Below are 17,712 nucleotides of genomic sequence, written 5' to 3' on the forward strand. Positions count from 1 at the left end.
CCCTCAAACGGTGCTTGAGCTTCTTTTCCTACTACGCAGTGGGTCCCTCAATATGTGGACAAAGCCCGCCCACTCTTTAGGGCCACACGATTTCCCCTGTCAGCGAGGCACGCCAGGCCTTCGACGGCACCAAGGAGGACATCGCCAAAGCAGTCATGCGGGCGGTGGATGAATCCACCCATTTCAGGTAGAGAGCGACGCCTCAGAGGTAGCTCTTGCAGCACGTTAAATCAGGCAGGAGACCAGTTGCATTTTTCTCCCGTACCCTCTCCGCTTCAGAACTCGACACTCTTCAGTCGAGAAAGAAGCACAAGCCATTGTGGAGGCTATCCGTCACTGGAGGCACTACCTCGCAGGTAGGAGGTTCACCCTCATCACCGACCAAAGATCGGTTGCCTTCATGTTCGACAACTCGCAAAGGGGCAAAATTAAAAACTACAAAATTCTGAGGTGGAGGATCGAACTCTCCACCTACAATTACGATATCAAATATCGACCCGGGAAGCTCAACGAGCCCTATCCCGCTGGACATGCGCCAGCGCGCAGATTGACCGATTAAAAGTCATCCACAATGACCTCTGCCACCCGGTGGTCACCCGGCTCGCCCACTACATCAGGGCCCGAAACCTGCCTTTCTCCAACGAGGAGGTAAAAGCGGTTCACCCAGGGACTGCCCGATCTGTGCGGAGTGCAAACCGCACTTCTGTAGACCAGACAGGGCCACCTGGTCAAGGCTTTAGGCCCTTTGAACGCCTCGCCACTCCCCTCAACTAACAAGAACGTTTACTTTTTAAACGTCGTAGACGAGTTCTCCTGTTTCCCCGTTCGCTATCCCGTGCCCCGACTGACCTCCCACACAGTCATTAGGGCCCTGCATAGCATCTTCACCCTGTTTGGTTTCCCCAGCTACGTACACAGCGACCGTGGGTTCGTCCTTCACGCTATGAGCTGCGTCAGTACCTGCTCGACAAGGGCATTGCCTCACGCAGGACTACCAGCTACAACCCCAGGGGGAACGGGCAGGGGAGAGGGAGAACCGACGGCCTGGAAGACTGTCCTACTGACCCTCCAGTCTAGAAAGCTCCAAGTCTCCCAGTGGCAGGAAGTCCTCCCAGACGCGCTCCACGCTATTCGATCCCTTTTGTGTACGGCGACCAACCAGACCCCTCACGAGAGGCTCTTCATTTTTCCAGGGGCACTACCACGGGGGTCTCAATTCCGGCATGGCTGAGGACGCCGGGCCCCGTACTTTTGAGGAAACACATCAGGGCGCACAAAACCGACCCCCTTGTTGAAAAGGTGCGCCTGCTCCACTCCAACCCCCAGTACGCATTCGTCGAGTTCCCGGACGGCCGTCAGGACACGGTATCCTCCGGGAATTGGCACCTGCCAGATCCAGCGCCCCCTCTACCCCCACAGAAGGACCTCTCCCTACACCCATGCTGCTGCCCCCTTGCGCTCCCGAACCCACAAGCTCGCTCCACCAGTTCCACGCCGGCCAGCCCCGGCGCCCCAGTCCCCGGTCGAACCAGAAGAGTATGAAGGTCAGATAAACCCTCTCTGCAGTCCGCCATCATACCCCACACAACACATCCAGCCACCGCAAGAGGCTGCAACCCCGGTGCTCCGCAGATCACAACGGAAAATTCGACCACCGGACAGACTGACGTTGTAGGCCACCACCCCCGCCGGACTTGATTTTTTTTTGCAGGGGGTGAATGTGGTGAATGTAATATAGATATGTATATATAATTCTCACTGTCTTTGTAAGCGCGCAGTAGTAGCGCTATACCACTAGGGGGAGTAGCTCTGGGGTATTCAGGAACTTGTACTGGGCTCCACCCTTGGCTCCGCCCATGACTCCTCCCCTAGTGCAGCTGTATAAATACCCTTGTCCAGCGTCAGCCTGAGTTCACTAAGAGTTCATCAACGGGTAACAGGCTGGCTCTGAAGTAAGTCGATTAAAGCCTAGATTCATATCGGAAACACGTGTCTGGTGAATTGATGGTTCCATCACGAAGGTTATGGGGATAAGGCTGGAAAGTGGAGTTGAAGATTATATTAGATCAGTCATGATCCCATTGAATGGCGGAGCAGACTCGATGGGCCAAATGGCCTATTTTTGCTCCTATGTCTTATGGTCTGAAAAGGAGGTATTAGAACTAAGCTTGGTTTCAACAAACTTCCAATGGAAGAGAATGAGGAACGGAACTCCAGAGCTTCAGGGCCTTCATGGGCGATGGCACGGCCATTAATGGTGGATCTCTGACTGCGCAGGGTCGCCTCAAGGGTCACAGCAGCACTCCTGCAGCACTGTGCATGTCCAGTCTGGGGGGTGGCAGGCAGGGTGTGAGAGTGTTTGCATAGTCTTTTCATTGTAGCCTTTGGACAGAGTCAAAAACACCAGCCAGAAAGCTAAGAACGTTGGCCAAGATCAACAGAATTGAACTTTGTGTAGCATTTTCTAGCATTGTGTTCTCATATTAATCTTGAGAAACAGGCAAGAATGTACAAATGGAACAAAATAATCCAGATTGATATCACTCGTTCCTTCAGGCAGAACAACTTTGGTAATTTGGCGTCTTGTTACCATTTGCACCCGTCACTTATATTAGATGACTCTTATTGTGATTTGCAGCTCATCCATCACCTTGGGTTCACAAACAGAAAAAGATTTGCTGGATGTTTCTGTGAAAAGTTAGAATGGAAGGATTGGAGAGATTTTTGCAACACTGGGACGTCCCAGTGTGTTTTACAGGCAGTGAGGTGTGTTTAAATTGTAGATCACGGTTGTGAAGCCAGGAAATGAAGCAGTCAGTTGATACGCAGCATGTTCTCATAAAGAACAAGAACAAATGAAGCATAGACGTTGACCATGTCAAACGGAGAGCTCCCCCACTCTTAATAAGAATAACATCAAATAGCATCATCATTCATTGACCAATGGAATCTGGACACATTTTCTTCACACAGTGGCTGGTGGAAGGCGAGTCTTCTCCTTCCCCAAAAAGGTTATGGGTTCTGGGTGAATTGAAATATTCAATATATTTTTTTTTCCAATTAAGGGCAATTTAGCTTGACTGGTCCACCTACCCTGCACATCTTTGGGTTGTGGGAGTGAGACCCATGGAGACACAGTGAGGATGCAGACTCCACACAGATAGTGGCCCGGGGCTGAGATCGAACCTGGGTTCTCGGGCACCGTGAGGCAGCAGTGCTAACCACTGCGCCAGCTTGCGGCCCTGAAATGTTCAATATTTAGATTGAACCCGGGACCTCAGCACCCAGAGGCGGCAGTGCTAACCACTGCGCCAACGTGCGACCCCGAAATGTTCAATATTTAGATCGAACCTGGGACCTCGGCACCGAGGGGCAGCAGTGCTAACCACTATGGAACTGGGCAGCCCTGAAATGTTCAATTTAGATGGAACCCGGAAGCTCAGCACAGTGAGACAGCAGTACTAACCACTGCGTCGCTGTGCGGCTCTGAAATGCTCAATATTTTGGGGTAAAGGTGATCAAGGGAAATGGAGTAAAGGTGGGAGAATGGAATTGAGGTGCCCATCAGTGATGGTCAAATTGAATGACTGAATGGGCTGAATGGCCTCTTCCTGTGCTTGCTTTCCCCCTGAAAGTACAGGCAACGGGTGCACGTTATGAAACGAGCACGAACAGATGATCATTTTTGCAAGTAAATTTTAATGAACGTCTAGAAATGTTTTGAGTTTTGCATTGTATTCGCTCAGCCACTCTTGAGAGGCGCAGCTCTGAAAAGAAAATTCTCTCATCCCAGAAAACACGACATTGAACACGACGAGTGAAGCTGAACGCAAATCCCAGCATTATTATCAGGCCTGCATGAACGAGCAGAAGATTGAAGAGTTGCAAGGGCAGCCCCTTCTCGACATCATTAACAAAGTGAGTAGTGACAGCACACTAGGACAACCTCATCACTGTGTAACCTTCCCACACACACTGTTCTGTCAGCTCTCAATGATTTTCAGGCAGGATACTTTGCCTCAATGTTAAATCAAGACATTGTTTTTATCGATCCTGTACTAAGAACCTTGTGGATATATATTCCTTTCAATCACTTGGACTCGGAATGATGATGATTGTTTTCAGCCCCTGACAGCTCATCTCCTCCCAACCCCCCCAATGCCCCCCAATTTTGTTACATCATGCTGTGCTCTGGTCCAATTGTGATCACTATAGCACACTAACATCTTCCAGGAGTGTGTTGCAACGTCTTAGGATTGTTCCTCGGTTTTTGGTGAGCTAGCTGCTCTGACTGGGGTTATACTCTGGAACCCCGGAAGGGGAAGCCAACTAATGTTCCCCTTCCTGATCAAAGGGAAGATTAACTATAAAGAGGAAGGTAAAGCCATGGAGATGAGATTGGGTGTGTTGACAGTGAGCCATCAGAAGATATTATCAGTCACAGAATCAAAGAGTCTTTTACAGTGCAGAAGAGAAGCTCAAAAGAGAAGCTTTTCCAAGAACAAGAGAAATAAGCTTTTGAGAGGGAGAGAGAGACAGAGAGGGAGGAGAGAGACCAAAGAGAGGGAGAGAGAGACCAAAGAGAGGGAGGGAGAGACAAAGAGAGGGAGGGGAGAGACCAAAGAGAGGGAGGAGAGACCAAAGAGAGGGAGGGAGAGACCAAGAGAGAGGGGGGGAGAGACCAAAGAGAGGGAGGGGAGAGAGAGAAAAGAGAGGGAGGGAGAGACCAAAGAGAGGGAGGGAGAGACCAAAGAGAGGGAGGGAGAGACCAAGAGAGGGAGGGAGAGACCAAAGAGGGGAGGGAGAGACCAAAGAGAGGGAGGAGAGACCAAGAGAGGTCTACAGTTTACAGTGCAGAAGAGAAGCTCAAAAGAGAAGCTTTTCCATGAACAAGAGAAATAAGCTTTTGAGAGGGAGAGAGAGAGACCAGAGAGGGAGGGGAGAGAGACCGAGAGGGAGAGAGAGACCAAAGAGAGGGGAGAGACCAAAGAGAGGGGGGGAGAGACCAAGAGAGGGAGGGAGAGACCAAAGAGAGGGAGGGAGAGACCAAGAGAGGGAGTGAGAGACCAAAGAGAGGGAGGGAGAGAGACCAAAGAGGGAGGGGAGAGCCAAAGAGGGGAGGGAGAGACCAAAGAGAGGGAGGGAGAGACCAAAGAGGGGAGAGAGACCAAAGAGAGGGAGAGAGAGACCAAAGAGAGGGAGAGAGAGAGACCAAAGAGAGGGAGAGAGAGAGACCAAAGAGAGGGAGGAGAGAGAGAGAGACAAAAGAGAGGGAGAGAGAGAGACCAAAGAGAGGGAGAGAGAGAGACCAGAGAGAGGGAGAGAGAGAGAGAGAGACCGAGAGAGAGAGGGAGAGAGAGAGACGCAAGAGAGGGAGAGAGAGAGACCAGGGAGAGAGGGAGAGAGCGGGGGCGAGGGAGAGCGAGAGAGGGAGAGAGCGGGGCGAGGGAGAGCGAGAGAGGGAGAGAGGAGGAGAGACCGAGAGAGGAGAGAGAGGGAGGGGGAGAGAGGAGGGAGAGAGAGGAGAGAGAGAGAACCGAGAGCGAGAAGAGAGGGAGAGAGAGAGAGAGACCGAGAGAGGAGAGAGAGAGAGAGACCGAGAGAGGAGAGAGAGACCGAGAGAGAGAGAGAGACCGAGAGAGGGAGGGAGAGAGAGAGAGAGAGGGAGGAGAGAGAGAGGACCGAGAGAGGGAGGAGAGAGAGAGAGAGCGAGAGAGGGAGAGAGGAGAGAAAGAGAGACCGAGAGAGGGAGAGAGAGAGACCGGGAGAGACCGAGAGGGGGACCGAGAGAGGGAGAGAGAGACAGGGAGAGACCGAGAGGGGGACCGAGAGAGGGAGGGACAGAAGGCTCGATCCACTGGCCAAGCCCTGCCCCCATTCAAATGAACAGGGGAGCAGAACGATGCTGCCAGTAGATCTTTTTTTTTAAATTTAGAGTCCCCAATTTCTTTTTTTCCAATTAAGGGGCAATTTAGTGTGGCCACCCACCTAATCAGCACATCTTTGGGTTGTGGGGGTGAAACCCACGCAGACACGGTGAGAATGTGCAAACTCCACAAGGACAGTGATCCAGGGCCGTGATCGAACCCAGGTCCTCGGCGCCGTAGGCTGCAATGCTAACCACTGTGCCGGGTGATGATCATGCGCTCATATCGGGCTAAAGCCCATGACCTGACTCAGAGTTCAGAGGGTTAGCAACTGGACCAAGCTGACAGGTGTCAATACACCATACTCGCTCTCCGTTTATATTTAGTTTTTATAAACAAATAGGGAACTGAGATTGGAGTTGATAACAATTATGTAAAGGGGTCTGGCAGGTGCAGTTTATTTCATTCTGTGATTAAATCACACAGTCTAAGCTATGATGTAACTGTTGGAGAGTGTAGCTGAAGCAATGTCCTGATTGTAGTGGAGCTTTATTGAGGAATGGCCATGTTTCAATGGCTAGTGGTTGATGTACTGTGTTTTTGTCTTCTGCAAGTTTGCTGTCTGTACAAGCAGCTCTCCCTCTAATTGTAAAGACCCTGGAGAGGCTGTGATCAGACACTCGAGGACAGGTGGCCTGTTGCAGAAGGAAAATAGTGGACTAAAGTTCATATCCAAGAAATGCAAGAGGAGCCAGAGCCTCCATCTGCTGATTTTGTCCCTGTCTATCTGTGGCCATAAAGGGCATCTGCCACATCATCGTAGAACCAAAAAACAAAGTTATAGCAAGAAAAAGGCCATTCAGCCCATCGTGTCTGAGCTGGCCAAAAAAAGAGAGAAAAAGAAACTAGCCACTCATTTCCAAGCCACTGTCCGGCATCTTTCCCGTAGCCTTGCAGTTAGCAACACTTCAGGTGCAGATCCAGGTACCTTATAAGTGAGTTGAGTGTTTCAGCCTCGACCACAAATTTAGGCCGTGAATTACAGACACCCTCTTGATGAGAAAGCTTTTCCTCATGTCCCTTCTAACCTTTCTACCAATCACCTTGAATCTGTGCCTCCTGGTAATTGACCCCTCAGCTAGGGGGAAGCAAGTGCTTCCTGTCTACACTGAATACATCCCTCATAATTGTCTACACCCAATTAGGCCACCCCTTAGTCCCCTCTGTTCTAAGGAAAATAACCCTAGTGTTGCGACACCCTGGGCTAGTGCACGGTCAACTACAGCCCCACTTCCCCCGGAGTCACAACCACAAGTAAATTTACTAATAATTCTTATTAGGATGGCTGCAATCTTTGGCCCTTGGCTGTCCAATAATTACAGTCACCAGGTTTGTAAATGTAAACACAATTACAGTTTATTTACATCAAGAATTATTATGAAATATGTAGTAAGTACAACTGGTTAACTGCAAGCTAATACCAATGACCCACTTTAACTGCCCCACCCTCTATCCACACACACACACAAGACAAACATGGGGTGAGAAAAAGGGTGAAAAAATAATAAGGATCAAAGTCAAAAGATAAGAGCCTTTGCTTCAATGGTGGTTGTTTAGTGCACTTTCTTCACAGCCAGCCTATAAATTAAAGTCCTTGGTTTGCAAGCCTGTAATGACCTTCTCTGTAGTTTAGAAATGTATTACTCTCCACTTTTCCTGGAGAGGCCTCTATGCTTCAACTCAACTTTGTTTTCAGTTTATGGTTTATTTCCAGGCCTCTGCCTTTTCTGCAGAGAGAGTTGGTCAGTTCTGGAATTTGCTTGCACATCCTGTAATGGTTCTCCTGTACATAGATTCAACCAGGCTCCCTGCCAGTTCAAAAACACAGCCCTTCTGGAGAAAGTGGAGAAGGGAGAAGACAGCAGTCCTTACTCTGAGCAGCCAGGACACGCACTAAAACTAAAAACTCAAACCTTGAAACTCTGATACATTCCAGTGGGATCAGATCCAATCACCACCTCTTACCGGGCAAAGCACATCCTTTTGGGCCAATTCATTGGCCATCAGCCAATAAATCAAACTGAGTCCCAGCCAATCTCTGTCATTGGTGCCAGTCCGTCTACAGCTCTAGTTTGATCCAGTTTAAAAAACGCATGTCCAGAAATCATCCATGGATCACAAATGTAACGGCAAAAGTAAAAGAACGGGGAAGTAAGGGAATAAACAGGAAGGGACTCTTACACTAGCTTATCAAATCTCTCCTCGTAGCTGCCATTTTCAAGCCTTGGCAACATCTTGGGGTCCTTTAATTCTCAGTTCTAGCTATTTCCTTTACTAACACCTTGACCATTTTGGCTTTCTGGCAGCTCTGTGTGGCATCATTAACGTGCAGGGTCCGGGAATGCCTGTGGGAAGTGGGTACCCAGCCTTGCAGTACCATCTAGGTTTTAAAACTTGCCGTTGATATGGCCATTTTGAGAGATGTTGGTGTAGGAAGTACGGTGGCTGTGATGTTTGACTTCGGAAATGGCTGCATTGTAGAAACATGTGGTTGGACAACAACAACTTACATTTTCATAACACGTTTAACATCGTAAACCATCTCAAGGTACCACGCAGGAGTGTAAACGGTCAACCATTAAGCCAAAGAAGCAAACATTAGGCACAGCCGTCAATGGTGTGATGAAGGAAGTGTTGGATGGAACAGAGACCAGAATTGGAGGAGCGCAGTGTTCACCGAAGGTTCTGGGGCTAGAGGATTTTGTAGGGAGTGGATGGAAAGGCGGCATGGAGGGGACTTGACCGCACAGTTGAGAATTTTCAAATTGAGGCATTTACTGGATCACCATTTCATGGAGGACTGGAAGTCATCCAGTTGCAGGTAATGTGAGTCAAATCAGATGGTCACGGTCAATTTATTACATTGATTATGAAACAAGACCTTCTATTTGGGTAGTGCCTTCAAGGCGGAAGAGCAACCCTTGAAGTTTAACTTGGGTGTAATCGGTGAGTGAGTTGGGAAGTGCAGTGCCCTATTGAGAGTTGCAAGGAAAGCTGGTCCCAGGTACCATTCCTGACCTGTAGGACTTGGCTGGAGGAACTTGGAGACTTTGTATTTGGCCATGGTAACCCCGGGATAAGGAAGTCCGTGTTCCCATTCCTGACTCCAATCCGAACCATCACTGTCATCCAATCTAAGGATCCCTGATGGAAAATACTCATATCTGGGATGTGGGGAGACGATAGGTTCAGGATTTCATGCAATTCCCCTAGAGCTGAATAGCCTCCAAACACTCGCTGCCCAGGATTAAACAGGAATACTGGCCACTGGGTTGGTGCGGAAACGAGTTTGAATAATTGGGGGAAAAAGGTAGGTGGTGATAAGGAGACATTTTATACTCCACAGGTTATGTAACAATTCACAGTGCTTTGCCTGAGAGAGTGGTGGAAGCAGAACCAATAATTACTTTCAAAAGAAAATGGACTAAAGCTTGAAAAGTAAGCATTTGCCATGATATGGAGGGAAATGGCAAAGAAGTGGAGTTAATTGGATTCTCTTTCACCCAGCTAGCATAGATAGAGTGGGCCAAATGGCCTCCTCCTGTGCTGTATCGTTCTGTGATCCATAAAGGGTTATAACTGCTCATAAAAGAAGTTGCCGCATCGCAGTCGCCCATTTAACAATCTCTCCTCGTTCTTTCCGCAGCTGGGAGGCTGGAACATTACAAAGCCATGGGATAAGGAGAACTTCCAGGAAGTGCTGCAGTCTGTTACAGCCCATTACCGGACCTCACCATTCCTCTCCATCTACATCAGCACAGATTCAAAAAACTCCAATAGTAACGTCATACAGGTAGGTAGCTGGGTACACAGCCGGAATCCTGTGTGACCCAGAGGCAGGTTCTCGGTGGTCTATTGCGTAAACCTGAGATGAGTGGTGATGAAACGAGGAAGGGAGAGAGAAATGTCACTAAGAGGCTGGGTGCCGGACCAAGTAAAGTGGACTGTGATGGCACAGTGAAACCTGGCCATTATTCATCTCAAGGGGCTCTGAGAAGAGTTGACCAATTGTGAGCCATAATCACCAGGGCTCAGCTGGTCTTGCTTGAATGTCATGGTTGTCCATCAATGTGCCTGGATGTCCGTCGTCTATAGCCATTTCCTGGAAAACCTGCTGCATTCTGGAAAGGAGGGGGGAGGTGGCAGCAGTGTAGTCGTGACAAGATAAGGCTTGGAAAATGAATGTTCCCAGAACCTCATTCCCCCTTTTAGTGTTCTCACTTCCTGTTTCTTTCTCTACAGGTGGACCAATCAGGGCTGGGGTTGCCATCAAGAGATTATTACCTCAACACAACAGCCAATGAAAAGGTAGGTGGAGCCTAGGAGGGTGACATTTTAAAAACCTTTGTAAATTCGACACTTTGGGCCTGTGCTAAGGACTTAGCTATGAGCACAGACTGATCCGTGAGGCTTCAGGCTGCCATGGTTACCTTGTAAAAAGGGTCATCCTCTTTTTTTTTTAATTCCTCATTGTTCTTCCCCCTCATTCCTGCAATCCTGCCCCCTTCACCACACTGCCTTGGGACCCCCTTGCTAACATGCCACACACACTTGTGATAATTCTCCAATCCCTCATCCCAGCACACAGATGAGTTATGTTAGCTGTTTGACTGTGTGGGTCACGTTTGATTCATCACTCATGAATCTTCTGCATAAAAGCATTTTCCAGCAAATGCTCAATGGACGGTGATCACAAACGGGAAACTTGGTCAGTTTAGATGATAAAGTCAATTCTAATATCCCAATCCACCTTGAGATTAACATGGGCAGGTTATTCAACCTCCGGATTCTTCATGGGTAGTTTAACACAGCACCTGATACATTGACAGTCAATGCATTGAGGGTTGGGTATATTTCTGAGGGCCAGATTGAAGCCTATGTTATTTGGAATAGTATATGAACATGGCTGTGGGAAATACCAACGGAGGACATTTTCCCTCGTAAAGGACTTCACAGATCTATAGCGAGAGAGCCACAGAAAGGGGACCACAGCCCTCCTGTAATCTCGTACTTACACTATTACAGAAGCAAGGCCAGATCCTAACAGTGGCTAAGATACTGGACCAGAACCACAACTCCACTTAGGCAGGCAAAAATGCTACTTGCATTTACAAAACGTATTCCTGCTGGCAGTGGAACTCTTTCAGACCTTGTCCGAATGTCTGTCTCTGTGGCAGTTTTTCATGACCTCTCCCAATCGCCTTCCAAATCCTTCTGCCTCCAACTGTTTGAACAGGATTCTTTTATCTCTTTAAGTTCTGCCAGCCCCTCAAAGATGGTTCTGACAAGGCGTGTCCAGTCCTGAACTTATCATCGCCATCAGGACAATTGATTATCCATTACCTATTACACAAAATAACAGGGCTAATCTCTAAATTTACAGACAAAAGAAACCATCAGATTCAGTGATGGGCTAATGGCTGGTCAGACCAGAGTCTCCCAGAGGCCAAAGATCTTGAGTTAATTAACCTGGCTGAACAGGGGTATCCTGTTTATTCCTAATAACAAATTTAAGACTGAATGTGTCAGTGTAACTCAGGCATGTGTGGGCGTTACACCACTTATCCAGTGCTAGCAGTTTTACCATCAGGTCATCTCAGAATGTCAAAGTGGGCTGCCTAATAATACCAACCACGCAGGTTCGATCTCCATAGCTGCTCAGTTGGTTTTGGGGGCTCTCTCTTCACGGTGATTTCATGGCACCATTTAGCCACGATGAGCAACCCTCATAGAATAAAGAGAGAGAACCAAACCTTTTGAAGGAGTGCCTCAAAATCCCTGAAAAACAGGAGAGCAATAAATGTTGGATTACAAAGCAGTTTCTGAAAAGAGGTATCGCAACCAAGCAATGTGGAGTGACCTCGCTAACCGGACAGTAACCAGCCTGGTTTTTATTATCTGAAATTTCCAGCATTTGCGATTGTTCTTATAATGGGGGAGTTAACCTCTCCGCGTTAGTCCACATCACTGCAAGGTAGCCCATGTTATTGTTCCATCCAGTTAATGGTGGGGTAGACTTTGGGAGTGGGGTCATGGTCTGTGCACTGACTGGAATTCCTTAAGGAAAACTCTCACTGGCTTTGTGACGGTGGGAGTGTACAAATAATGGTTCAAAAGGGAGTAGAGTTCCTTAAATAATTTTTCTGTCTGTAGGCATAAGCTTAATTTCCCTGCATGAGTAGATGTGCCTGTTTTACAAATGGGTTTTATGTGCTTCAGAGCCTGAGGAGGAGTGGGACAGACGTCGGGCAGAGTGGGGCTTACTATTTTTGGGAGAATCTAATTCGCTTGTTCTTCTTGTGCTGCTGCTGACATCATCAGGTCGCCTTTTGTCAGCAGCTTGGCCCTCACTGGTTAAGATCACAAATCCTCAGTTTCCAGAGCATCTTTCTCAACTTCAGAATATCGCAAATCACTTTGTAGCCAAAGACGTCCTCTTGTAATGTAGGCAGCATGGCTGCCAATTATTACACAGCAAGATCCCAAAATAGTAATCAAGTAAATGGCCTCATAACCTTATTGTCCATCCCTAATTGCCCTTCAGAAGATGATGGTGAGCTGCCTTCTTGAACCCACTACAGTTCATGTGTTGTAAGTACAGCCACAGTGCTGTTAGGGAGGGAGTTCCAGGATTTTGACCCATGACAGTGGAGGAATGGGGATATATTTCTATGTCAGGATGGTGTGTGGCTTGGTGAAGAACATGTAGGTGGTGGTGTCCCCAGGTATCTGTTACCCTTGTCCTTCTAGATGGTAGAGGCCATGGTTTGGAAAGTGCTGTTGAAGGAGCCTTGGTGCGCTTTTGCCATCTTGTCAATGGTACACACGTTGTCACTGTACAGTAGATTTTTTTTTTTTAATATTTGTTTTAACAGAATGTGGCCGTTGCTGGCTAGGCCAGCATTTATTGCGCACCGTTAATTACCCTTGAGAAGGTGATGGTGAGCTGCTGTCTTACTGCACACCCTGTGGTGTAGATGCACCCACCGTTGGGGGCCACGGTGGGGAGGGAGACCGATGTCCTGGCCTTCCCCTCCCTGGTGGCCCGGAGACGGATTTTGCTGGTATGGAGGGACTCGAGCCCCCGAAGGCAGGAGTGTGGATCAGCGATATGGCAGGGTCTTTCAGTTTGGAAAAAATCAAGTTCGCCTTGAGAGTTTCAACTCGGGTTCGCCCGGAGATGGCAGCCATTCATCGACTTTTTTCAAGGAAAATTGAACGTCAGCAGTGCGGGGGGGGGGGGGGGGGGGGGAGGAGGCAATGTTAGATAGGGACAGGGTAGTTTCCAGAGGGTGGGTAGGAGAATGGAGCGTCTCTGACATTTACAAGGAACTTATGGGGTCGGAGGAGACGCAGACCGAGGAGCTGAAGGGCAAGTGGGAGGAGGAGCTGGGAGGAGAGATAGAGGACGGTCTATGGGCGGACGCATTGAGTAGAGTCAACGCGTCCGCAGCATGGTCCAGGCTCAGCCTGATACGATTCAAGGTTGTTCAACGGGCTCACATGACAGTGGGCAAAATGTGCGGAAGGACCAGCAAACCATGTCCACATGTTCTGGGCATATCCGAAACTTAGGGGATTCTGGCAGGGGTTTGCAGATGTCATGTCCACGGTGTTAAAAACAAGGGTGACCCTGAGTCCAGAGGTGGCGATTTTCAGGTGTCGGAAGACCCAGGAATCCAGGAGGAGAAAGAGGCAGACGTTCTGGCCTTTGCTTCCTTGGTAGCCCGGAGACGGATATTATTAGCTTGGAGGGACTCAAAGCCCCCGAAGTCGGAGACCTGGCTATCGGACATGGCTAGCTTTCTCTGTTTGGAGAAAATCATGTTCGCTTTGAGAGGGGCAATGTTAGGGTTCGCCCGGAGATGGCAGCCGTTCGTCGACTTCTTTGGGGAAAATTAATCGGCAGCAGAAGAGGGGGGGGGGTTAGTTTAGCTTAGAGTAGGGGGCTAATAAAGGTGGGACCTGTAAGGGAGGGAGACGGCTTTTGCACTATGTTTATAGATTCATGTACATTGTTTATTTTGTTGTTGTTACAATACCAAAAATACCTCAATAAAATGTTTATTAAAAAAAAAAGATAAGGACAGGGAAATTAGTATAGGGGTAATTAAGGAATAGGGCAAGGGTAGTGGGGACATTGTTTTCTGTTTTTTGTTTGTTTAGGTGTTTTGCGTGTGTCGGCCCACGCAGTTGTTTAAGAAATGTTAATGTATTAAACTGTGAAAATTAAAAATGGTTCAATAAAATATTTTCCAAAAAAAAAGATACACCCACCATGATGGAAAAGGAAGTTCCAGGATTTTCAACAAGCGATAGTGAGCAAGGCAGGCGGAGGGTATTCCAACACACTCCTAACTTGTGCCTCATAGATGGGGAACGGGCTTTGGGATGTAAGGAGGCGAGTTACTCTGCAGAATTCCCAGTCTCTGGTCTGTTCTTGTCGACACAATATTTATGTGGCTGGTCCAGTTCAGTTTCTGATCAATGGTAACCCCAGGAGCAGGGAGGAGGGTGGCATTCAGCGATAGCCTTGCCATTGAACGAGATGGTTAGATTCCCTTTTGCTGGAGATAGTCATTGGCTGACACTTGTGTTGCACGAATATTATTTCAAATTTTCACCAGGACTCCAGGGAGAACTTCCATTCTGTTCAAAATAAAGGCATGGAATCTTGAATATCCAAATCAGAGGGCAGGCGGAGTTTCAATTTAATGGGTGGGATTCCCGTCTTGCCGACACTGAAATTGGGCCCAGAGAATCCCTTTTGATGCCAAAATCGGGACGGCGCCTGTTTTTGAATGCTCCACCCCCTCCAAAATGGCATCATCGCTGAGTACGCCGCACGCCATTGCGATGGCCTCAGGACATCACCTGAAGGCACGCCCCCGATGGGCCGACTTCCCGACGACGTGGATCACTTGTGGTCTGAGTATTCATTAACCTGGTGGGGTGGCTGCGGACCAGCGCCGCCACAGTCGGGGGTGCGGGGGGAGGGGGTGCGTTCTGTTGGCCAAGGGACTTCGGCGGGGGCTGGGGCACTGGTAGGGGGTTTGATTTGATTTGATTTATTATTGTCACATGTATTAGTATACAGTGAAAAGTATTGTTTCTTGCATGCTGTACAAACAATGCATACCGTACATAGGGAAGGAAGGAGAGACTGCAGAATATAATGTTACAGTTATAGCAAGGTGTAGAGAAAAGATCAACTTAATGTGAGGTAGGTCCATTCAAAAGTCTGACAGTAGGGAAGAAGCTGTTCTTGAGTCGATTGGTATGTGACCTCAAACTTTGGTATCTTTTTCCTGACGGAACACGGTGGAAGAGAGTATGTCCGGGGTGCGTGGGGTCCTTAATTATGCTGGCTGCCTTTCTGAGGCAGCGGGAATTATTGATAGAGTCAATGGATGGGAGGCTGGTTTGTGTGATGGACTGGGCTACATTCGCGACCTTTTGTAGTTTCCTGCGGTCTTGGGCAGAACAGGGTCCATACCAAGCTGTGATACAACCAGAAAGAATGCTTTCTGTGGTGCATCCGTAGAAGTTGGTGAGAGTCGTAGCTGACATGCCAAATTTCCTTAGTCTTCTGAGAAAGTAGAGTTGTTGGTGGGCTTTCCTAACTATAGTGTCGGCATGGGGGGACCAGGACAGGCTGTTGGTGATCTGTACACCTAAAAACTTGGTGGTCCGGAGGTGGTGAGAGAGGTTACAGGGAGGCACTATCTGGCAGGCTGGGTCCGCACAAGGCTGGCGCCATATTGTACGGCGCGGCCGCTGCAGATCGTTGCCGTGCGCAGCCACGGACCCGCCAATTCTCTGGCTGTTTCTGTCGGGAACGCCGAGAGTTTTACATGACGTGGCTGCTAGCTCTTCACCGGGCGGAGCATCAGTGCGCGGGCACCGGCAACTTTTTCATCGCAAGACTAGTCACATGCTCCAGACATGGCCTCAAAATTGGAGAATCCAGCCCAATGCCTTCATAAGACAGCACCGCCAACAGTGTAGCACTCCCTTGGTCATGCACTGGGGGATCTGTCTGGCTTATGTGCTCAAGACTGTGAGATGTGGCCTGTGTTCACCACCTCCTGACTTGGTGGAGAGAGTGCCACAGACTGAGCCATGGGAAGATGCAGCACATCTAGATCCTACCTCGATTCTTTCCCAACAATCCCTCATCCATTCTTTGATGCCTGTCGGTTGGCTGAGGATGTGAAAGTTGTCGCAGATGTCCACATTCTTTCGTTGCTGCAGACCTTCCTGTCATTTGCAAAATGAGGGACAATAGTTTTCCACCCCAATAGTTTTCCACCCCTTGATTTTCTCTCCGTCCATCATTCTTTGCAGATGGTAACTAGGCGGTGGGGAGCACCTTTTAAAACAGCATTCAATGATGGCAGTTCGTACGCAATCAGACCCCCAGCACCCCAGAAAGAGGAACAAGGTAGAGGGTGAAGAGGCACTGGTTGTAGCTCCCCGTCCAGTACATTGCTTTGGATTGGTGCCAGAAGTGAGGAACCCTGGCCGTCTCTCTCGAATCACCACTCCCCTCCCCCTCGCTGAACCCAGCTACAGTTGTTATGGAAGGTCTGGCAGTGAAGTACAGTTTGGATGAGAAGCAGTTCCACGTGTGATGCACAGTGCGTTGTGAAAGCACCAGGATCGGTTCCACAAAGTCAAAACATTTGGCCAGCACGTCATTGGAAAGCATCCCAGTTTCAGAGTCCAGACCCACTTTGTTGATGAAAGGTAGAGAATGATGGGTTTATATACCACACAGCCAGATGCAATCCAGAACTTTTTTCTTACTCAAATGTTTCTTTTGAGAGTTGGCCCATAGCTTAAACAGATAAAGTAGTCATGGTGTTCACAATTAGACCTGCTTATGCATTCTGACAAGGATTTCAGCTGTTAGAATCCTATTCTGCCCGCTTCATGGCATCATAGACTCCCTCCAGTGCAGAAGGAAGCCGTTCGGCCCATCGAGTCTGCACCGACCCTCTGAAAGAGCAAGCTAAGTCAGCCCACCACCCGCCCCATCCCCGTAGCCCCACCTAACCTTTGGGCACCACGAGGAAATTTAACATGGTGAATCCACCTAACTGCATCTTTGGACTGTGGGAGGAAACCCACGCAGACACAGGGAGAAAGTGCAAACTCTACACAGACGGTCACCCAAGGTCGGAATCGAAATGGGGCCCCTGGCGCTGTGAATTTAAATTAACAGGACATGATCTCTCCTTGTAACTAATTATGATCTGTGTATTTTAAAATTAACCCCCATTTAAATTAAACATTAAGTGGGCAGTTTTTGGAAGTCATTGCGGACTGTAATGGCTACCTTGAGTTTCCTAGAACCATATCCCTACAGTGCCGAAGGTGGGCCATTCAGCCCATCGAGTCTACACCACCCTCTGAAAGGGCACCCTACCTAAGGTCAGGCCCCCACCCTATCCCAGTAACCTAACCTTTTGGACACTTAAGAGGCATTGATCATGGTCAATCCACTTAACCTGCACATCTTTAGACAGTGGGAGCAAACCGGAGCACCCGGAGGAAATCCACGCAGACACGGGGAGAAAGTGCAAACCGCACACGGACAGTCAGTCACCCAAAGCCAGAATTGAACCCGGGTCCCTGGCGGCAAACCACTGTGCTGCCCATTCTGGGATTAAACGGGTTTTCCCAGGATTATGTAATAAGCTTTTACAAGAGCCCATTCAACCCGGGTAGGATTCAGAGAGAGAGAGAGAGAGAGCGAGCTCAGGACTGGAAGTTCCCCATT

General features: G+C 48.7%; 1 protein-coding gene across 4 annotated transcripts in view; it reads left to right on the forward strand.

Moving 5' to 3' along the window:
* Positions 1-17,712, forward strand: part of ece1 (endothelin converting enzyme 1) — a 401,990-nt gene that overhangs the window by 305,563 nt on the left and 78,715 nt on the right. For all 4 annotated transcript variants that reach the window (XM_038821847.1, XM_038821850.1, XM_038821848.1 and 1 more), the window contains 3 exons: positions 3,794-3,918; positions 9,574-9,720; positions 10,170-10,235. In XM_038821847.1, coding sequence (XP_038677775.1) covers positions 3,794-3,918; positions 9,574-9,720; positions 10,170-10,235 — 338 coding nt within the window. The remainder of the gene's footprint in view (positions 1-3,793; positions 3,919-9,573; positions 9,721-10,169; positions 10,236-17,712) is intronic.

This window comes from Scyliorhinus canicula, chromosome 16 (assembly GCF_902713615.1).
Source record: "Scyliorhinus canicula chromosome 16, sScyCan1.1, whole genome shotgun sequence".
NCBI lineage: Eukaryota > Metazoa > Chordata > Chondrichthyes > Carcharhiniformes > Scyliorhinidae > Scyliorhinus > Scyliorhinus canicula.